The sequence below is a fragment of the Lonchura striata genome, chromosome 2 (genome assembly GCF_046129695.1).
Source record: "Lonchura striata isolate bLonStr1 chromosome 2, bLonStr1.mat, whole genome shotgun sequence".
Classification (NCBI taxonomy): Eukaryota; Metazoa; Chordata; class Aves; order Passeriformes; family Estrildidae; genus Lonchura; species Lonchura striata.
The window spans coordinates 117,024,945-117,048,129 of NC_134604.1; the positions used below are offsets into that span (position 1 = coordinate 117,024,945).

The window sequence follows — 23,185 nt, forward strand, 5'->3', positions numbered from 1 at the left end:
GCACTGCTGCAGACTCAGAGCACATGCAGTTTGAGACAGGGACACATTTTTAGCTGTGAGGGCAATTAGCCACCAAGAGGGCTCATTAAAGCCTGCGGTGAGTCCACCACTTCTGGAAATTTTTAAGCCAAGCATGGACATTTTTCCAGGAACTTTGCTAGAAGTTAATGCAGGGCAGCCCCAGGCTCTGTATTTAGCATCCATCCCAAATCTTGGATCCACAGCTGGTTTTACTGCAGCTCACTCATGAGACTCCTGATGTTTGCCTGAAAAGAAGAGGGAAACGGGGTCAAGCTGCCTGTGGGACTGCCCAAGAAACTCTCCACTGGAGCCGTGCGAGTCCTGTTACTCGGATATGTGGGAGCAGGAGCCAGGGCTCTGAGCCTGAATGGCAGCCCCACTGCCCTCACCTATAACTTCTGAATGGAGTCCGCACAGCCACTAAAGGCTTTAAGCACAAGGACATCAATGCTCTGCCAGCAGATTCCTGACCTGAAGCTGCCAAGGAAGCAGCAGTACCTGAGGAAGATAGGATCACAGACCCCTGGTCTTGCAAATAATTCCAGTGTCCCTAGAAGGGACTACTAATTGGGGATGTGGCAATTGGCAGTAGCTGTGACTGCAGTGGCCATGAAGAAGATTCAGGATCTTAAAGGGAGTGAGGAAGAAGAGAAGCAGAGTACAGACCCAGATTGCAAGACAGATCTCAGCTTTTACAGGGAACTGGTCGATGGAAGGGATCTCATGGGAGGCAGCACTGAAGGCCAAAGCAGCTCAGGAAAGCTGTCAAGCCTTCAGGACAGTACACTCCAGAAGAGCCCATCCCAGTGCTCAGGAAAACACAGAGAGCTCAGCAGATGGCCTGGGCTAAGCAGGGGCCTCCGGGCTAAGCTGCCATGCAAAAGGTGGGGTATGCTAAGAGAACTGGGCCTTTTCAGCCTGGAGAGGAGGAGGCTCTGGAGTGACGTGACTGGGGCTTTTCAGTACCTGAAGGGAGCCAACAAGATGGAGACGCTATTTAAAAGGGTCTCAAAAGACAAGACAAGGAAGAACTGCTTCACACTGACAGCAAGTAGGTTTAGATTGGATATTGGGAAGAAATTCTTCCCTATGAGAGTGATGAGGCCCTGGCACAGGTTGCCCAAAGAGGCTGTGGCTGCCCCTGGATGCCTGGGAGTGTCTAAGGCCAGGCTGGACAGGGCTTGGAACAACCTGGTCTAGTGGAAGGTGTGCCTGCTCATGGCAGTGGGGTGGAAAGAGATTATATTTAAGGTCCCTTCCAACCCAAACCATTCCACAATTCTTTGAGATTGGCACAGAGGTAAGACACATAAGTAGAATCTATAAACATTGCCAGGCATGTCAGGAGTGTGTCAGCAAAGTCAAAGTTCAAGCCTGAGCGTGCCAGGAAGAGCCACTGCACTGTGCTGGTAGTGAAGGCCTGAAGAAGGGCCCACTTCTGAGCGTGGAATCATCAGCAGCAGCACAGGTAAGACTGGAACACTCAGTGCCTCCTCTACCTCAGTCTCCACCAGCCTCCCAGGCCTCCATGCTGTTCAAAAGGCTTCAGAGAGCCTCCAGAGGGGTGAAGAGAGAGTCAGTATCTCTTTGAAAAGATTGATCCATGTGAATCCATGGGACTCAACAGTCTGCATCAATGGATGCTGAAGAAATGGATTTGTAGGGCTGCTCGTCACATGTCAGGGCAAACCAGGGGAGATCCCTGACACCCGGAGGAATGCAAGTCTCACATCCCACCTTCAAAAAAGACAAAAGGATCATCTGAGGGTCTACATTCTCATCATCCACACTTTGGGCCCTAGGAGAATCTTGCAGTGAGTCTTCTAGCACGTTTTAGGCCACATTAAAGATCCTGGAAGGGAAGAGCCATCATGGATTGCCCATCCTGTTTGCTCTCTGTGATGGAGTGATGGCATCTGGGGTCAAAGGGCTGACAGCTGTGGGTGACAGTCTTGACTGTAAGAAGGATTTTGGCACCTTTTCCCACTGTCCTCATATCCAAGGCAGGATGTTACAGTTTGGAGTGCTGGGCAATCGGGTGGGTGAAAGACAGGTTGAAAGACAGGCTGAAAGACAGGCTCTGGGGAGAGGTTCATGAGCAGTGCTGTGCCTGGGGGCTGTAATGAGCAAAAGGGTCTGGATGAAAGTGCCAGAAGAAATGCATCTTTTCTGTCAGACAATGGATGTAAATGAAAAGGCATATGCCCTTGAGATCAGGACATGTGTTAAGGAACCCAGGGATGACCCCAATGCTGTGTTTTGAAGACTTCGTGGACAGGTATAGAAGAGGCTGCTGCCATGGCAGGGTTTGGGGAACACATCTGGGCTACCTTCTGCTGAAATCATTCACTGATCGGTGTAATTACATAGGAATGCAGCTGTTGGCATCCAATTCCCAACTGGATTTGGATCTGGCAAGGGATGTCAATGTCAACACAAAGGGCTTCTATAAGTACATTGGTGACAAAAGGAAGGCTGGGTAAGCCCACAGCTGAAGGAGACCTGTTGACAAAGGACATGTAAAAGACAGGGGTACTTAATGCCCTCTTTCCCTTACTCTCTACTAGTAAGATGGGTCTTCAGGAGCCTCAGGTCTCAGAGAACAGGGTGAAAGACATCATTGCCAGGCCCTTCATAATAATCTTTGCTGAGTCATCATGTTTGAGAGATGCCTGAAGACTGTGGGAAGGTAAATCTCTCCTATCTTCAAGAGTAAGGCAGGACGACCCAGGTAACTACAAAACAATCAGCGTCACCTTGATGCCAGGGAAACCAATGGAGCAGCTACTCCTGGAAACCATTTTTATGCATGGGAAGAACAAGAAAATCATCAGGAGTGGTGAGCACGGCTTCTCCTAAGGACAAATCATGCTTGATCCACATGATAAATGACTGGCCTGGTGGATGGCAGAAAAGGAGTGGATATTGTCAACCTGAAGTGCACTAAATTCTTTGACACTCTCCCTCATGAGATCCTCATTCAGCTGAAAACCAGTTGAATGCCTCCTGTCCAGAGGGTGGTGGTCAGGGACACAATATCTGCTTGGAGGCCAGTAGCTAGCAGTGTGCCCCAGGGGTCAATCCTGCCCCCAGTCCTGTTTGGCATCTTCATTAATGACCTGTTTGATGGTGCAGTGTGTGCCCTGAGCATGTTTGCTGATGATCCCAAATTGGGAGGAGTGGCTGATTTGCCAGAGGGTCATGCTTCATCTGAGGCAACCTTGAGAGGCTGCAGGGAGGGACAAAAGGCCTCCTAAAATTCATAAGGGACAGTGCACAGTTCTGTCCCAGGGAAGAAACAATTCCCTGTCCCAGCAGATGCTGGGGGCTGCACCACTGCAAAGCAGCTCAGCAGAGAGGCCCTCTGGGTCCCCACGGGTGCCAAGCTGAAGATGAGACAGCATTGTGCCCTTGCTGCAACGAAGGAGAATGGTGTCCTGGGCAGCATCAGGGTGAGTGTGGCCAGCAGGTCAAGGAGAGGATCCTGCCCCTCTCCTCAGCAGTAGTGAGGCCACAGCTGGAGCTGTGTACAGTACAGTACTCCTCTGCACTCCTATAGTATAGTACTGGCTCCCCAGTTCTGGAGAGAGATGGCCATACTGGAGAGAGTCCAGTGAAGGGCCACAAAGATGATGAAGGGACTGGAGCACCTCTCCTGTGACAAAAGACTGAGGGAGCTGGGATGGTTCAGCCTGGAGGAAGGGTGTCATTCATACAGGAAAGAGGGCAACACGAGGATGGATCCAGGCTCTTCTCAGTTGTGCCCAGTGTCAGCATCAGAGGGCATGGGCACACACTGGAACACAGGAGAGTCCCTCTGAAGATCAGGAAGCACTTTTCCTTTATGAGGTTTTCCAGGAAAGTGGGGATGTCCAGGGCAACCAACTCTGGATGGTGCTGCTTGTGCATGGGAGGGTTGTACTAGACTTTCTCAAGAGGTCCTTTCCAAACCCAACCATTCTGTGATCTCCAGCCAAAGACTCTCCTGAACACCCCAGTTCCCCATTGAGCTCAAATTGTTCCAAGAGAGCTGATTTGCTCCCCGTCCCTGCACAGCAGCCTTGACCACACCGGGCAGTAGCATCTGTTACCTGCCCCTCCTTTCCTGCAGGTGTGGTGAGAAGGCTTTGCTGGAGTGCCTTACAGCTGGGCAGAAGAGCATGCAGCGGAAGCGCTATGGCCACCACAGAGAAGAAGAGGACAACAAAGGAGAACAGCAAGGTGACTCAGGGTTAGGCAGCAAGAAACCAGAGCACCAGACTTTGAAAAGGAAGCGGGGTCCTGGCTAAGAGTGCCTCTCCCCATTGCATGGAGAGCTGGGAGAGCAGTGATGGCTATTGAGGCCTTGCAAGTTCACACCCCCTCCCAGTACCTCAGCAAGACAGGAGGAACAAGTGGAGCCAAGGCACAACAGACTTCCTACATTTTCCCAGAGATGGTACAGTTCTCAGAAGTACAGCCCCACACCAAGGTCCCTCACCCTATGGGAGTCAAAGCTGCCCCTTCCTTTAGACCCATCTCAAGCACATCACCAGAGCCCCTTATACACATCTCCTGCTTTCACAGCCCTCCTGCTGACCTGTGCCCCAGCCCAGCCCACAGTGCTGTGAAGTGATGGAGCCTGCTCAGCAGCTCGGGCTCCATTCCTCAGCCATCCTCCCCACTCCAGCCAGCGCAGTCAGCAGGCAGGGAACTCATCTGGAGCCTGGCCATGGCTGGGGCTCTGCTGCACACATGTTGTGCTGTGGCTTTGGCAAACATCTGGCTCTGGGGCTCCCGCCCCTCTGAGTGACGGCTCTTGGTGGGAGAGGAGGGGAGGCTGGCGCCAGTGTGGTCAGCGATCCCACGCACGGCTCCCTGCGCCTGAGTGCGTGCCAGGCGTCCTGCCCTTCCAGCCCTGGCACAGCCACTGACCAGCTAAAAGTGGCCAGGGAGCAGCCACGCAGCTATTTCAGGAGCCATTCCTGTCTCCAGGGTTTTGTCTCAGCCTCCAGCACACCCGGGTCTCAGGGGAGGGAGCAGGGTCAGGGTTTGGCCCAGTGACAGTCCAGCACACGTGGCCAAGGCAAGGGTCAGACCCCATGGCTACCAGAACCCCCTGTCCAGGGAGCCCCAGTGCAGCTGCTGGCACTGCTGGCTCGCACTGCTGCGTCCCCAAGGCCCCAGACATGGGCAGGAGTCTGGCTGGTGGTCCCACAGCCAGGGCCTCCACACTGCCCAGAGCAGCTGTGACTGCCCCAGTCCTGGCATCCAAGGCCAGGCTGGATGGGGCTTGGAGCAACCTGGTTTAGTGGAAGATGTCCCTGCCCATGGAGGGCATGGAACAAGATGGGCTTTAAGGTCCCTTTCCACCCTTCTGTGATTCTATGACAGACACAGGCTGACAGAAACACATATAGTTGGGCATGGGGAGCAGGGGCTGCCCTGAGATGGGGTAAAGCCTTCGGTTCAGAGGGTGAGGGGAAGTGGGTTAACCACAGACACTGGCAGGGATGCAGGATGTGAATAGTGGGGCTAGGCAAGAGGTGAGAGAGCCTGGGAGTGCCCAGCACCCTTCTGGGAGCCCAGGGACCTCCAAGCACAGGAACAGACCAGGGCACAGACGGACTAGGAGTGACATTCTGCACCTGGGCTCCCAGGTGTCCTTGCTCTTCAAATGGCACCTGTAGCCAGGAGCTACAGGGCATTGGGAACCCCATAGAAGGTGCAGGAGTTGAACAGGACCTGGAAGCTGGGGAGCAGAAAGGGGCAGGGAATCCTGGAGCAGAGGAGGGCTGGGAAGAGTGCTCAAGGTAGGGGGCTTGAATGGGGCAGCCACACCACAGGGCAGAAATGGCAGGACCCTCAAGGCACTGAAGCAAGAACAACCCCAAGCCAAGGTATGGGGCTAGGTTTCAGCTATATGGAGCTCAGGCAGAGAGCGCTCAGAGAAGGTCTAATACAAAAAGATGAGACACAGATCAATAAGATGTGCAGGAGAGACTGGGCTGAGGTCAGCACAAGACTGAGCATGCCAGGCAGGGTGAGCCTAGGGAGCAAGGCCAGGATGGGGCCTCTAACATCAGGAGGACATGGAGCTGCTCCGTAGACAGGCTGCGTGAGATGGGGGTGTTCAACCTCAAAAAGACTCCAGGGAAACCTTAAAGTCCCTTCCAGTGCCTAAAGAGGCTCCAAGAGAGATGGAGAAGAACTTTGGACAAGGGCCTAGAGTGACAAGGCAAGGGGGAATGGCTTCACGCGGCCAGAGGACCAGGTTAGATGGCATGTTGGGAAGAAGTTCATCCCTGTCAGGGTGGGGAGGTCCTGACACAGGGTGCCCAGAGCAGCTGTGGCTGCTCCATCCCTGAAAGTGCCCAAGGCCAGGACTGGTCTAGTGGAAGGTGCCCCTGCCCATGGCAGGGTGTTGGAACTGGATGATCTTGAAGGTCCCTTCCCACCTAAAACCATTCTGGGATTCTACAGGGAGCAGGGAGAGGCTGTCATGTCCCAGGGGCTGTGCAGCTGGAGGAGAGCTGCCCTAGGTCACAGTAGCAAGGGTCCTGGGGGAGAAGGCAACTGCAGCTGGCACTGACCGAGGGCTGTGGGGAGAACAAGAGGGAGCAGAAACTGGGGTCCAAGGGGAGAGCATGCTGGTGACTGGGGCCACAGGAGAGGCAGAAGGACTGGCCCTTTGGAGGGCAGTATGTGTGGGTGGGGCTGTGGGTGGACATGGGTGAGTGAGCTGTGTAAGCAAGGGCAGTGGTAGAAAGAGGAGTTCTGTGGGGCCTGGAGCAGAAGCAGAGGTAAGGGAAAAGGGGCAGCTGTGAGGGGGCTGGGGATTGCACAGAGGAAGGAGGGAGCTGTTCAAGGGGGTTGGGAGGAGGAGCCGAGGATGGGGGGAGAGGAGTGCGAGGGGCTGGGGCCTCTCAGCTGCAGTGGAAAAGCTGCTGCAGCTCCAGGGGAAATGCTACTTGAATTAATCATGGCGCTGGCTGCTGTGCCAAGCCCAGGAGGAGGCTGCTGGCAGCGCAAGGAAATAACTTTCACAGGAATTTGGAACAAATGCAGCTCTTCTGGCGGTAACAACAGCACTCACCTCCCCCCACTACCCCCCCATGTACCAGCATCTCCCCCATGCCCACAGTCCTGTGTACCCCCAGATCCCCCCACATGGCAGCCTGCTCCTCAGGACCGTGATATTCTCCCTCCCCTTGTTCTTTCTCCCCAGCATGCTCCCAGGCATTTCCCCATCTTGCTTTGGAAAGCTTGTCTTCTTGTTTCTAAGGAGGGGGAAGCCTGTTCTATGTTGTGCAAAGGTCTGAAAAGAGGTTGATACTAAATCCCTTGCCCTAAGAACACAAATGCAGGCAGCAGTGCCCCCCTCCCTCCTACCACTTTCCTTGCCCGCAGTTGGTGAGCATTAGTCCTCGTGCTGCCCCAGGGTCTCTGCATGGCTACGTTCCGTGTCCCTGCACAGCCCCCTCCAGCTGCACAGCCAAGGATCAGGAACAGCCCTCCAGACTCTCTTGTGGTAATACAGTGTATGTGGCCTGGTGTAGCCTACAGCTCTTAATCCAAATCTCCCTCCTGGGGCATGACCCACGGGGATGTCCCAGTGCTGTGCATGTAGCATTGCCCATGAATGTCGCATGGAATCACAAACCAGAACCAGACACTCATCAGACTTATCCTCAAAACCACAGAGACTCTACATTAGGTGCATTGTTGGTCAGCTTTTAATTTCTGATGTTCCCAGCATTTGTGTACAGGTGCAAAGGCAGTATGTAAACCCTGGGTCCAAAATCATCAATACTGGATATATGCAAGAATCAATAATCCACCACTCCATGTCATTCAGATTGCTGTCCAATCAGCCCATGCTCAGCATATGGGGTTCACAGTTCTCTCTGCCAGAGCACAGACAATACTTGATTTAGCATGAGAAGTCAAAGTCTCAGAAAAACACTATCTGACCACGCATGCAGTGTGCTGGTACACAGTCAAATGTTTAAAACAAATTTAAACCAGCAGGGTGAATTTATACCAGAGCAGTGCTTCACATCATGGACCACAGCATTGGAACGGGGTCCAGTGCCCTAAAGCTTCTGCATCATCAGCTCATGGCGGCATAGAGTAGCAGGGCAGCCAGCTGAGGACCATCTCCTGCTCAATTTTCTGCTGTTCTCATGTTCACTGCTACCCTGGGCTCTGTCTCCACCAGTATTTCTTTCTCATCTCAGATTTGAACAGTGAGTTTGCTATTTCCTTTTGCTTCATGCTCAGTCTGCTACTGTGGGACCTGGCCCATAGTAAACACAAGTAATAAACAGAGAAGATGTTATGAGTTCCTTTTCCTTTCTCAGAAGCTCAGGCCAGCAACCTGCTCTGCTCATCCCTGTTCATACTCAGACACAAAGGCTGTCCCGGCAGACAGAATGGAGTCTGCAAGGGAGCAGATAATCTGTAGCAACTCTTCAGGTCTCTCCTGCTCACTCACAGGGACACCCTCCTTCCCCACCTTTCTGTCCTGTCCATGGAGAGTAGACATCCCTGTCTAAAAACAGGCTCCTCGCAGGGTCTTCTGGTTTAAAATGTGGCAAACTGACAAAGAAGCAAACCCACTGAGTTCTGTGCTAACCTGGGTGCCTGTCCTGTGCCCTGTACCTCATCTGGCAGGGCCTGCCCATGACGTGAGCACTCATGACCATTGTGTGGGTCCGGACAAAACCCAGACTTTGACAAAGATACTTAACTGTCCCGAGGCAGGATGAGCCCCAGTGCCTGGAAGCCATAGGGAGATAGAGTCAAGCAGGAGCAATAGCACAAAAGGCCGTCAGGGCAGCACACCTGACATGGGCAACTTTGTGGGGAACAGTGCTGGGCACTGGCCACCATGAGCCCTGGCAGCCCCTCTGAAGCCCTCCTGTTTGAGGCATCAGGGGTGGCCATGCCAGGCAGCTGTGCTCCAAGGCCAGGGCTCCCTGAGCTGGCTCTGCCCAGCTCCCAGACTCGGCTGGCTCCTGCTCCATCCTCGATCAAGCCATGGGCCTGGCCAGCCTCTTTTCCCATCCTCTCACATTTCCTGGCTCAGAGGAAGCAGCAGCAGATGTGTGAGCTGTTTGCTTTGTGCCGGGGCCGCGCGGGAGTTACCTGCGCTCAGCCCAGACACGCGGTTTCCAAACGAAACACCAGCACTAAGCCAAAACCATCAAGATGGGGCCAAGACTTGGTCACTGCCGGCTGCCAGGCCAGCCCTGTCCCTGCGCAGCGCAGAGCCAGGTAGCCATGCACTGGACACTCGTGGGTGTGCCCGGGGCGCCCCAGCTCCTCTGCAGGGCGCGCTCCCTCCAGCCCGGCCCCACAGCCGCCGTCCGGAGCCCAGCCGCCATCTCCGATTGCATTTCCAGAACGCCTTCCCACACGGCAAGCGCTGAGCAGGAAGGCACGGACGAGGAAAGAGGGGGGCCTCCCTTCAGGGGCTGTGCACAGGCCTGGGGCTCCCATGCTCACGCCAGAACACACAGCACCTCTGCTCTGACCCTGGCCCTGACCCACCCCTGACCCCTTCCCCATCTCTGTCCCCAGCCCTGCCCCATCCCCACCCACCCCAGACTGGGACAGTGTGTAGTGTTGCCCTGCATAAACCAAACCCAAATCTCCCCTGACCTACATCTTCCTCCTCATCTTCCATTCACTCCTCCTGCCCATTCTTCCCCCTAATTCTCCCTTGACCCTTCCCCAAGCCCCCCTAATCTATGCCATCCTACACTTGCCCCACTCCACATGCCTTCTCTATTCCACACCTGGCCCTTACTCCCACCCAGTTCCTCTTTCCCGCCGCACTCCTACCCCCATTCCTGCACTCACTGCCCAAAACGCCCCTCTCCAGCACTCCCACCCCACACCATCAGTCACCTGCATGCACACACAAACCCCCCCACAGCCCATCCATCCTCCCCAGCCCACACTCACACCCCCATGCCCCTGCAGTGTACTCAGAGGGCACCCATAGACCATTCTTTCTTGCCACCTCCAGGGTGACCTAGAGGTCACCTGGCCGAATCACAGGACCTCCTCCAACCTTGTCTTATGGATCCCAGAATTTCTGTTCTTCCTTTCTCCTTGGGCCCCTCTCACCAGCCTGGCACCAGAGCTTCTCATAGTCCCAGACAGACAACCCAGGGCCCCACACCTCCAGCAAGGAAGTGCCCCCAGTGTCACTGGTGCTTGTCCCGATGGACAGCCTGGATGCTGCCATGGTTGTCACTGCCTCACTGCACCCCCACACCTGCCCTCACCCCAACTCAGGCAGGTGGCATCATCTGTCCCAGGAACCAGGGCTCCAGGGCCTGAGCTGCAGCAGAAACACCCAACACAGGGAACACAGAACACACAGAATCCCAATGGCATCACTAGTTCGTCACAGAGCTTTTGGAGGCCCAAAAGCTCTCCAGCCCCAGCTGCGACATCTTGCTACATCAAGGCTGATGCAGCAGCATGTGTTCCAGCTCATTAACTCATTGGTATAATTAATGCTAATGCTCACAACTAGCCTTACCAACACTGATAAACTTGGGCTAACGACCTCACAGGGGGAGAGGAAAGTTCGAAGCCTGGTACAGGCACTTACCCAGAGGCAATATCACTTTCCTTAGCCACAGTTTGAGTGTCCTGGCTGCAAGGTAGCTCCACACTGATGCAAGCAAGACCTGGCACAGCAGGACCCACCTCAAGAGAGGCCCACACCATGCTCTCCATGATGGGCAGCCTTGCGGTGTGCCCGGTGGCAATGGCATTGCCCACTGCTTGCACAGAGAAAGGATATACACAACTTGGCCCCATTCTGGACTCACACCAAGGGTGGGGACCTCTGCTCTGGCATTCCTGCTGCAAACGCTGCCTGTCAAAGCCACAACGCCTGCAGCAAACATCCTGCACTGGCCGGTCTTCCACCCCAGGCTGCTCACAGCCCTGGCTGTGCCCCTGTCGAGCTCCGGCCTCAATACCTGTACCTACCTGCAAGAAGCAGGTCCCAACAGGGGTGTTCTCCTTCAGGGACACGTTGTAGAAGTTACTCTTAAACACTGGCTCATTGTCATTGACATCTTGCAAGGCCACATGCACCACAGCTGAGGAAGAGAGGGCAGGGGTTCCCCGGTCTGTGGCCAGCACAGTGAGCTGAGGCTGAGGATCCTTTTCATAATCCAGAGGGGCAGCAGTGGTGATGATGCCAGTGGCAGGGTCAATGGTAAACCAGCTGGAGTGGGTGTCACGGCCATGCAGAATGCTGTACCGCACTTCCCCGTTGGGACCCTGGTCCTTGTCACGAGCTGTCACCTGCAGGACAAAGCTGCCTGGGTACACCACCTCAGGGATGCTCTGCTTGTATTCCTGCTGGTCAAAGAGTGGGGGATTGTCATTAACATCCATCACCTGCAGCACAAAGGCTGATTCTGCCCGGAGCGGGGGTGTTCCTGAGTCCGTAGCTGTCACCCGCAGATCATAGGAGTCTCTTTCTTCCCGATCCAGAAGTTGGTCCACACAGATCAGATAGATTATGTTGTCCTTGGTAGTGAGGGCAAACTTGCCATCTCCTCCTTCCAGTGTGACATTAACGTTGGAATACTCTCCATAGTCCGGATCGGAAACAGAAATGCGTGCCACATACTGTCCAGGCTGGGCTCCCTCGGAGATCTGTGGGGAGCCATCCTCACTCAGAAAGATGATAGTCATGGTGGGCTGGTTGTCATTGTAGTCACGCACATGGATAGTGACAAAGGCTGTGGTGACCTCAGGATGGACAGCCTTATCCCTTGCCTGCACCACCAGCTCATGCACCTTCCTCACTTCATAGTCCAGACCCTTGTTGAGCTTGATGACTCCAGTCCGGGCATCAATGGTGAAGTACTGGTCAGGATCGCTCTGGCGTCGGTTGATCTCATAAATCACATCCCCATTGTCACCTTCATCTGCGTCAGAGGCAAAGACCTGCAGGATGCTGCTGCCAGGTTTCAGATTCTCTGAAATGAGTGTATGATAGCGGCTCTGGTTGAAGCTGGGGGCATTATCGTTGATGTCCTGAATGGACACATCCAGTGTCATCTGGGTGCTCCGGGGTGGAGAACCCCCATCGTAGGCTTCCAGCAGCAGTGAGTATGATGAACGGTTCTCCCGATCCAGAACGTTGCTGACCACCAGGTCCAAATATAGAACCCCGTTGGGTCCTCGACGTGTTTCCAGGCGGAAGGCCTGGCCCACATTCCCTCCCTTAATCATGTAGCCTTGTGTGTTCAGGAGGCCACTATCAGCATCAAAGGCCGGGTCCAAGGGAAACCTGCTGCCAATGGGTGTGTGCTCTGGTATCTGAAAGGTGCTGTGCTGTTTGGGAAACGCTGGGGCATGGTCATTGATGTCATTCACTTGGATGTTCACTTCTACCGTGATGCCCTCTGGGGTGACAGCAATGAAGCTGTAGTGGTCTCGAGTCTCCCGGTCCAGGACACGAGCTGTTTTGATGATCCCAGTATTCTCATCTATCCCCAAGTCAGTGGAGACGCCACTGCCCTCCTGTGCTGAGATGAAATACATGTAGGCACTAGTTTCAGGGGGTAGGCCAGCACTGATGTCCCCAATGATGGTGCCAGCCGGCTGCTCTTCATCTATTTGTAGATCCAGGGTGCCCAGGACAGCAGAGCCCATCCCTGCTCTCAAGCCCCCAAGAATAAGCAGCTCCAGCAGAAGCATTGTTGACCTCTTAATTTGCTCCATGGCTGGCAACTAGCAGAGCAGAGGGTGGCTTGATCTCCTTTGCAGAGTTCGCTTTAATCCTGCCTGGAATGCAGACCAGAGGATACTGGTTAAAAGGGAGCAAAGGAAGGACAGAAAACAGCCTGGAGAGGGAAGACCTGCCAAGTACCTGCTGCCCGATCACTATGTAACGCCTGTCTCTCACAAGAAGCAAATGTGACAATATGTCAGAGCCTGCCGAGAACAAAAGCCTGGGACAGCACCTGGAGTCAGCCCAACAGCGGATACCTGACAGTGCACCGAGGAGAGCAGCTCGGACCCTGTCACAGAGGTGCTTCCTCCATCCTCAGGTGCTCTTCCCAAAGACTGCCTGCCTGGCAGCACTGGCATTAGGTGCCCCAGGGCAGCATGCTCCTGTGTCTTTTAACAGCTGAATGCTTCCTGTGAGGTTCAGAGCCCATCTGCAAGAGGACAGAAGTTTTTGGGCAAACAGCAGCCTTGCATCTCTTCACCCTGAAAAAAGGTGGTCTCAAATTTCCAGATATCTCAGCGAGTCACTGGTTGAGACCCTAGCCCCCACCCCCCTCTCTCCCCAGAGGTGAGTCAGGACCTCAGGGACATAGGTGCCAAAACTCCACTAAGTGCAAATCTGGTGTCCCTCGGTAGGAGCGCAGAACTGGAGTGGGCTTCCATCCAGTGAACAATAAATCAAGAAGAATGTATTGCAAAGGATGTGCCCACGGCTGGGAATGCCCGGGATAAAATCAGACCATGCTCATTGTTTGGGCTGGCATGGAGATCTGTGGGTGCCCCAAGCCGGTACCATGGAGGGCGGTGGCAGTGCCATAGGAACGCAGCGACTCCCTCGGAGCTGCCAGCTGCTCCGTCCCACACCCTCCGCTGCTCACTCCCCTCCTTTGTCTCCTTCTCGCTGCTCCTTGCTGGCTCCGGCTCCTTCCCTCCCTTTCCCCGTAACTGCATTTCATTGCAGCAGTGGGGGAGGGACGCACAGCCAGCCGCAGCTCCTGCAGCACCGCAGCCGGACACGCAGACACGCCGGACACCCGCCCTGTGCCCGCAGGCTGCCAGCCCTGCACTGCCCTCCCCTCCTGAGAACAGCCGCAATAGCACAGCGGCCGAGGAGCTGCCGAGGAGCACCGACCCCGACACCCGCTCAGCCCCAGCGAACGAGCTTCGTGGTCTGCGGGGATGGCGGCAGCATGAGCTCACTCTTGGACTCTCTTGAAAGCGTTCGCTGCTGGGCCCATAACCACACTCAGGAGCCGCTCATGTCAGATGCAGGAGCAAGAACCTCCCTGTCTTGGGGGATGGAGGTGGCTGGCAATGCATAGTTTGGGGACTAAGAATATCAGCCCTTGACCAAAGAACTCCACGGCGGTGTTAACCCTTTCCAGGGCACATATGATGGTATTCTTGTGTCCCCTTTCCCACCTTGGATCAACTGTCTAGATTTTTTTTTCCTGTGTAAAGCCTGGGTTAGTGACAGAAACAAAATAATTTAAAAGTATCTTATACTCATAAAGAAATGTTTACTTCAGTGGGCATCTAGTCTGAGACCTATCCACACAGTCTGAGGTAAATCCACATGCTCTTCTTGCACCCAGCAGATGAGAACCCTCACAATATCCTAGGACCTTAAGTCAAAAGAAAATACTTTTGCATGCTGTGATTTGGGAATCTGCATGAGCTCTGTGGTCTAGACAGGTCTGCCTGTCTGTTGGAGCTAGCTTTAATTCCCCAGATGGAGGGGTAACTGCCTACCCCCAGAACAGGCAGTGCTGGAGGAATGGGGTCTGAGGTAGCTTCTCTGATGAGACTGCACCATTCCAATGGTGCTCCAGATGCTCAGGTCATGGGAAGGGCCAGGCCAGAGAGTTTAAAGCCTTGGCAGGAGCTTAAATTAAAAAAAAAAAAAAAAAAAAAAAAAAGTGTATAAAAGCAGGTAGAGGGCCAAGATTCCCTGGGGCAACTTCATTGACTAAGGACAGGATAGAGCTAACAGTTCTTGGTTCTTGGGTGGTGTCTGGAAGAAATCAGGGCATAGACATGGGTAAAAGCCCACCTGGTTCCATGAGTAATGTTGCCTTGAGAAGCCAGTGAGGCTTTATGGACTGCCGGAGGGGAAAAGAGAGACTTGAAAAGTGAATCTGGGGTGTGTGAAGAGCAGCTGAGAGCACTAGCACAACCAGGGAACAAAAGTTAGGATCCCTGGGCTGGAAAACTGGTGATGAAAGCCTATATAAGCTTATTAAGTTCTATCCTCCCCAGACAGAACTGAGTAGTTTCACAGCAAGTCTATCTTTCAGCAAAAGATGGAACTGAACATTACTAGACTGCAGCAGTCAGAGGTACTAGACATCCTTGGTACCAGCAGACCCCTGTTACAATGGGGTCTGCAGGTTTGGGTCAGAGGGAAACAGCAGTGACCTCAGTGGATGCAGAGTCACAAAATCTGAACAGCTGCTTTCAGTTAGCAGAGCTCAGTGCGGGGCTGGCTTGGCTGGTCTGTGTAATGTGAGCCACACTGCCCTGCTCCCTCTCTGTCCCTCCCACCACCGGGCATCGAGATCCCTTGTGAAGAACGGCAGCAGGAGTCTCTGAAGGAAACTGCCAGGATGAGAATCTCTTCACATAGGTCTTTGAGGTCCAGAGCCATGGTGATGAGGTTGACAGGAAAGGCAGCTAAAATGGAGCGAGCTGCAACATCCATCTAAGCCTAAAGCTGACAGGCTGGGGCACCAGGAGAGCCCAGCCTACACGTAGCAGATGTGTGATATTTTGAAAGAAAAAAGATGTGGAATTACACTGGGACCACTCTGTGCAGCCTTGCCAGTGGCAGCTTGTGCCTTCTGTCAGCCATGAGAAAGGGGAAGTGGGCTCCCAGCAGCCCCAGCAGAGGAGCTGGAAAGACGGCACCCACTGTGCATGCCACAAACAGATGTCAGAGTGCTTGCTGTGCGAAGGCTCCATGAAAGCTGAAGATGCTGCTGATGCTATACCCTAGGTCTGACATGAGAGGCCATGACTTGTGTAATGATGTTTTTGAGAATCCAGTCTAGAAGAGGAAGCCTGTTTAATCTTTGCTGAGCACTGGTCACTGACCTGGAATATGCTCTCCTCCTGTACATTCACAGAGATTCTCTCTCTCTAGTTTCAGATAATCTGCCCTCAAAACCATGCACAGCCCTGACTTGCCTGCAGTGCAGCCTTGGGCTAACAACTCACTTCCAGCCTCTACTCAACCTACCACTACCTACAGCCACCTCCGTGCCTCCTGGCTCTCCTACCATCTCCCACCCGGGCCTGCAGGACCGTCACCCTTCTGCTCGCTCCCAGCCTGGCCACACAGCCTCATGACCCTCCGATATGGCCCCGGGCAGTCACAGCGGCGGTGGCACTCCTTTTCTTCGGATGCAGTTAAGTCCCCACTGCATCCTAATGAATCCCATTTTTGTGCCACACTGGGGCTCCCCGGGGGCTCTCCTGTCTCTCAGAACGCATTCCCCACAAAGGAAAGTCTAATTAAATATTTTCGCGCCGGAGCCAATTCCCACAGTCCCAGTCTCGGGGCATCCCCGGGCTGCATCGGCCCCTGCCAGATTGTGCCCATGGCCGAGGCGCTGCGGGGCCTCGCCTGCTCCCTGTACACGGGAGCCCCCGGCTGTTGGGGCTCGCTCTCCCCCGAGCTCCGGCCTCCCGGGGCTCCCTGGCCGCCGGGCCCGGCGTCCGCTGCCGCTCCCTGCCCCCGTCCCTGGTGCTCCCGGACGTCCCGCACCAGGCGGCCTCGGTGCCGGCGTTCTGCCAGCCCCGCTCCCCGCTCCGCCCGGCGCCTCCACGGTTCCGCTGGGCGCCCTCCCCTCGGCGGGTTTGCCCTGCAGCGGCACCGTGAGCGCCGGTCCCGTGCCGTGCCGTGCCCGGTCCCGTGCCGTGCCGTGCCGCCCGGCAGCCGCCAGCGCCGGGGTCGCCAGCGAGCCCGGTCCGGCCGCGGGTCCGCGGTGTTGCGCCGCCTCGGGCGCGTCCCCCCGTTCTCCCCCGCCCCCCCAGCTCCATTGTCTCCGCCGCGCAGGCAGAACAAAGCGCCTGGTCCCGGTCCCGGTTCGGTCCCACCGTGCGACGATGCCACCGTGCGGGGCTCCGGCAGGGGCCGAGCCCCGGCGCTAGGACTTACACTGCGCGTCCCGTGCCGGCGGCGATCACATCCCGCAGGGTCCGGCCCCGCCACGACGTCCCGCAGCCTCCCCGCTGCTCCGGCACCAAGGTCTCTCCAGTACCGCCGGCCGCTCCAGTGCCCCGAGCGCTCCGGTGCTCCCCCGGTGCCGCGGCCGCCCCGGTGCGGCTGTGGCCCCGCGGAGCGCTTGGCGGCGGGTCGGCGCTCGCTCGGAGCTGGCTCGGCGCGAAGGCTCCTGCTGAAATCCGACCCAGCGCCGCCCTCAGCCCCCCGCTCCCTCCGCCGGCCCCCTCCCCGCCCCGTACCGGAGCGCGCCGGTGGAGCACGGCCTCAAGGCGGCCCCGGACGGGCGAGCGGGGATGCGGGCGGTGCGTCGGTATGGCCGGACTCCAAGGGGTCGGGGAGCAGGATGGGCACAGAGAGGGAGAAAGGGCTGGACCCGGGGTACAGAAGGATGGAAGGAAGCGCTGGGTGCCGGGAGCCGGAGAAAATGGGAAGGGGTTGGCAGGAGCCGGAGCAGGAGTGGGACGGGACCGGGCAGGGAGAGAGATGGGCAGGGGATGAAATGAGACTGTGGGCGACGCTGGGAGCATGTGGGGACATGATCACAGGCCACTCTTTCCTCTCTACTGCAGTTGCTTCTTCAGCACATAACCCAGAGCTCAAGTACCTGTGACCTGCCAACACCTTGACTCACATCAGGGTTCCTAAGGTCCAGGCAGGAAGATGTTCTCTCAATGCGCCTGTGCTACAAGGGGCTGGGGCTCCACCAGTCTATGCCAGGGAAAAAAAACAAGACTGATGATTGTCCAGGCATCTCCACCAGCAGCTGGCTCCTCAGCTCAGCTTGGCGACTTAGGCAGTTTTTCCTGCTCCAGAAAGGTCTCAGCAGTCTCTGTGTCTGTTAGAGCCATGCAGCCTCTAGGGCCAGTAACCACTGCTGGACCTTCTTTGATTTCTTAGTGGAGAAACTGCTGTTGACTAGGGTCTGTTGCTAAGATCTGCTAAAGGCCATGGCTCAGTGTGCTCTGAGATGGTCAGGTGGTCCTTACAATCTTGTGCTTGTTCCAATTTCAATAACTTCAGCCTTGACTTATCTATCATGTCTCTTATTTCTCTGACAGACCTTTAATGACATTTTGTGTAGAGTACAACAGTTCTCAATCCCCATGTGCAAGAAATCAGGCAAGGAAGGTGAGAGACTGACACAGCTGCGTCAGAACCTGCTGGTCAAACTAAAGAGCAAGATGGAAACTCACAGGCAGTGGAAACAGCAACAAGTGTCCCAAGAGGAGTATAGGGACCGTGCCCAGCTGTGTAGGGAAATTGTGAGGAAAGCTGGAGCTCACCTTGTTGAGAAATACAAACAATTGTAAAAGGAGTTTCTACAGGAATATCAGGCAGTAAAGAAATTTCAAAGACAGTGTACCCTGCTGATAAACATGACTGGCAAACTGGTAACAAGGGACAAGGAGAAGGCTGATGGGTTCAGCCATGTTGGGCAGGATCGTTGATCTGTTGGAGCATAGGAAGGCTCTGCAGAGGGGTCTGGACAGGCTGGATTGATGGGCTGATCAGCTGATGTATCACGTTCAACAAGGCCAAGTGCTGGGTTCTGGACTTGAATCACCACAACCTCAGGCAGCACTCCAGGCTGGGAAGAGAGTGTCTAGGAAGCTGGGAAAGGGGTGCTGGTTGTCAGTGGCTAAACATGAGACAGTATGTGCCAGGTGGGCAAGAAGGCTAAGGGCACCTTGCTTCTGTCAGCAATAGTGTAGCCAGCAGAACCAGGGCAATAATTCCTCCCCTCTTCTCCACTCTGGAAAGACCCCAGCTGGAGCACTGCTCCCGGCTCTGGAATCCTCAGTACAGCAAAGACACAGACCTGTTGGATTGATCCAGAGAAGAGCCCCAAAAATGATCAGAGGTCTGGAGCACCTCTCCTGTGAGAACATGTTGAAAGAGTTTGGGTTCTTCAGCCTTGAGAGAGTGGGCTCTGGGGAGATCTTAGAGCCCCTTCCAGAACTTAGAGGGCCATTATGACAAAGATGGGGCCAGAGGTCAGACTTTTTAGCAGGGCATCTAATGACAGGATGTGATGGTTTAAAAACAAAACAAAACAAAACAAAACAAAAAAAAAAAAAAAAAAAAAAAAAAAAAAAACAGTAGATTCAGCCTAGGTATAATGAAGAAATGTTTATGGTGAGGGTGGGGAAACACTCAAGATCAGGTTGAATGGTGCTCTGAGTCACCTGATGCAACAGAAGGTGTCCCTGCTCATTGCAGGGGCATTGGAGTAGGTGACCCTTAAAGGCTCCTCCAACCCATCCCATTCTATGATTCTATTATTCAAACATTACACTCACCTTTAAGAAAGGGAATAAGGAACTCAGAGAAATTACCAGTTTGTGAAGGTCATCACCACACCTGGAAAACTCAGGGACTGAATTGTCTCAGAATCCATTTCTGACCATATGGAGAACAAAGAGGCAATCAGGAATAGTCAGCACAGATTAAGCAAGCACGGATCATGCCTGAGCAGCCCATTAGCTTCTCTGACCAAATGATTGGCTGTATGGATGAAGGGATAGCAGTGGCTGCAAAGTGCTTTGACAGTGTTGACAGCTGCTCCCACTGAGTTTTAGTTTACAGCCTGAGGACACATGGTCCAAGTGAATGGAGCATTGGGTGGGCTGAAGACTGGTTGCACCTCTGGGCTGTAAGGGTAGTGATCAGTGACTCAATACAGAGGTGGTGCCTAGCAGCCAACAAAATATACCAAGCACTGATTTAGGAGCCAGTATTGTTCAGTCTTTGTTGATGCTCTGTGATAACAACGGAATACAAGACTCCATGAGATGACATCGAGGAGGTGACACTGTGAGGGGTCACTGATATATGGCTTTTTAGTCCAAAGAGGTGTCTAGAAACTCACAGAAAGAAATTAGCAGAAACCTCATGAAGTTCAATAAGGAGAAGTACAAAGTTCAGCATCTGAGTCAGAATAATCCCAAAAATGCTACAGGTTGGGAACCATCTGACTAAGTCACTAAACTGCATTAGGAGAATGGTCAGCAGCAGACTGACAGAAACAAGCATCCGCCTTGAACTGGGATATTGTGAAGTTATAACTAGAATCCACTGTACATTTTTGTCTCTCCCTGTTCATGAGAGATACTGAAAAACTGTAGGAAGTAGGTAGTGGTCTGGGACATCTGACCAATTTATAATAAGACACTGAAGAAGCTGGGGTACGTTGGTCTGGTGATGCTTCTACTGGTGAAGCAGTAGGGCTGTTTAACAGCATCTTGCTGCTGCCTCAAGGACAGGTTGCAAAGATGATGGAACCAAATGCAGACAGTAGCACAATAATAATGACCACACACCTTGAGAGATTCAGAGTGAAGAGTAGAGACTGTTTTTTTTCGCTGGGAGAGTAGTGTAGCACTGGAAAAAGCTACTCATAGAGTAGTGAATCTCATCCCCTTGCAAGTTTCCAAGGCTGATCTGATCCATTATTGCTGATTGTCTTCACATTAAAAGTTGGATTATGCAATTTTGGACATCCCTGTCAACCACTGTCTACTATCTGATGAATTTAATTCAATTTCTGTTATGCTACCTTAATAATAGCTTTTTGCTTTTATGATGTCCCAGTCACCCTCTATACTCACAATGCCTCTTGACGTTGTGTCACTAAGCTACCTTATCCAAGTACTTTTTTTTCTGAGATCTTTACTGAAAAAAAAATTAAAAAGAGGAGCTCTAAAACTGGCCTTGAAAAGAATTTCCACAAGCATAAAACTCCTAATTTACTATTTTTTTGCCTGTCTTTCACCTTTTAGAGCTTTCATACTAATATCTGTGTTCTTCAGTTTAGTAAATAATTTCTCATGTGTTACTATAGCACTGCAGTTCAGATAGTCTCCTCAACTGAAAGGTTGATCCTGGCCCGGAAAAAGTCACTTATCAAGGTGTCTAATAGCACATTAGACACCTTGATAAGTGACTTTTTCCGGGCATAATTTGGCAAAATTAATCACAGAACATGCTGAGTTGGAAAGCATCCACAAGGACCATCAAGACCAACTGCTGGGTTTGCAGAGCACCATCTCCAAGAGTCACACCATGTGCCTGACAGTGTTATCCAAATGCTCCTTGAAGCCTCTGTTAGGCTGGGTGCCATGACCACTGCCCTGGGTTCCAGTGCCCAACCATCCTCTGGCTGAAGGACCTTTCCCTACTATCCAAACTAAACCTCCCCTAACACAACTTCAGGCCATTCCCTCGGGTCCTGCCACTGTCACCAGTGTCTGCTCCTCCTCTGCCCCTCATGAGGAAGTTGTAGACAGCTTTGTGCTCTCTTCTCCAGCTGAGCAGACCAAGTGCCCTTAGCTGCTCCTCACATGGCTTCCCCTCAAGGTCCATCACCATCTCTTGCCCTCCTTTGGAGGTTCTCTAATAGTTTAACATCTTTCTTATGTTGCAGTGCCCAACCTGCACACAATATTCCAGGTGAGGCCTCCCCAGCGCAGAGTAGAGAGGGACAATCCCTCCCTGGCCTGGCTGGCCGTGCTGGGCCTGCTGCTCCCAGGACAGGGATGTCTGCCCTGGCTGCCAGGGCACTGCTGTCTCAGATTCAGCTTTCTGCTGAGCAAGACTCCCAGTTCTCCTTCCACAGCTCTGCTTTCCAGCATTTAATTTCCCAGTCTGTATGTACATCCAGGACGCCCCATCCCAGGTGCAGAACCTGGCACTTTCCCATGTTGAACTTCATCTGGTTGGTGACTGTTCTGTCCTCTAATTTGTCCAGGTCTCTTTGCAAGGCCTCCCTGCCTTCCAGGGAGTCAACAGTTCCTACCAGTTTTATATTAACAGCCAACTTGCTCAGTATCCCTCCCATTGCTGCATCCATGTAATTTATAAAGATGCTGAAGAGCACAGGGCCTATTACATTACTGACATGTTTCCAAATCATCATTTTCCTTTAAAATCTGCTTTGAATCCTTTATACTACTGCAAGCAATCTGCATTTTCCTAGGTCATTCCCTTCAGTCCTCCCTTCAATACCAATGATTTTGTTAGTCCTCAGCCCCATGGCATTACCTCAGATCATCAAACAACCCTCCTCTCAGACTTGCAATTGGTTCTCAAGTGCTCCCTCTACTCAAAGATAGAAATTAGTGGATTCTTTTTGGTCTTCTAGTAAATTCTAATTTACTAGATATTCTGGGACCAGCTTTGCAAGAGAGGTGAGAACAGAACCATATTACATGTTTGGACATTCAGAGAAGCCTTCCACAGCCATTCTGACATGCATATGTGGACCTGTAGAAAGAGGTTAAGCCAAGCTGTGCTTTGTGAGAGCAACTATGACACAGAAGTAAGAGCAAAAATACATTATTCACCTACTCAGGTCAGACCATTACTGGTCATCACATTTAATCAGTGCTTTGGTGAACTTCCAAAATTGGAATAATATAGGAGATTATAAAATATGGCAAACTGAGACCAAACTCAGGTGAGATGAGTACAGGAAACACACTCTCTGCATGCTCCAAGAGTGCAGCAAACATAGCAGGAAGTCCTGATACCACCCCTTGCAATGCTGCTCTGCCACACCACACCGACCCTGAACCCTGAACCAGGTACATCCCTACCCAGCCTTGCATGTTCCCGTCCTCATCCCTAGCAGGTGGGAAGTGCTTGGGCAGTTTGGCACCTTCCTGCTCGATGGCAGCTTGCTCCCAAGGCAGGCAGTGGTCACTTGGCCCATGGCATGGCAGGACTGAGGCTCAGAGGCTTCTGCTTGTGCAGGCTGAAGCCTGGCTCCAAGTCCCAAACAGGAAATCCTTCTAGGACATGCTTAGGCTCTGATTCCCGGATGTTTGCAGAAAGCAAAGGCTTCCTCCATGCAGAATGGAGGTTAAAAATAAAATAAGGCACCTGCTAGTAACATAAATGGCTGGGGCTGGAGGGAAAGTGAGGGGACAGCTCTCCCTGAGACAGGAAAGTCTTTTTTCATGTGAGATCCCAAGTTTGCCTCTGCTAGAATTCCTTTACAAACCATGAAAGAGAATCCATTAAATCCATGAACAGAGAAAGAGCTGCAGGATCATTTCACCTACAAATGGAGCTGGTACCTCAGTTGTTCAGCTCTGTATTCACAGCCAGGACAAGAGGAAATGCTCCTGTGAGCTGCTTCTGGATCCAACCCAACTAGAGAGCTTTGAACCTCACAGTGGAAGA

At 53.3% G+C, this 23,185-nt stretch overlaps 1 protein-coding gene across 1 annotated transcript in view; it reads right to left on the bottom strand.

Moving 5' to 3' along the window:
• The window catches only part of DCHS1 (dachsous cadherin-related 1), a 41,118-nt gene extending 23,942 nt beyond the window's left edge, over positions 1 to 17,176 (bottom strand). The window contains exons 1-2 of the mRNA XM_021538775.3: positions 16,937 to 17,176; positions 11,017 to 12,831 (exon numbers count right to left, since the gene is read on the bottom strand). Of these exons, the coding sequence (XP_021394450.2) occupies positions 11,017 to 12,768 (1,752 nt within the window). The 5' untranslated portion in view covers positions 12,769 to 12,831; positions 16,937 to 17,176. The remainder of the gene's footprint in view (positions 1 to 11,016; positions 12,832 to 16,936) is intronic.
• Positions 17,177 to 23,185: the final 6,009 nt, after the last annotated feature.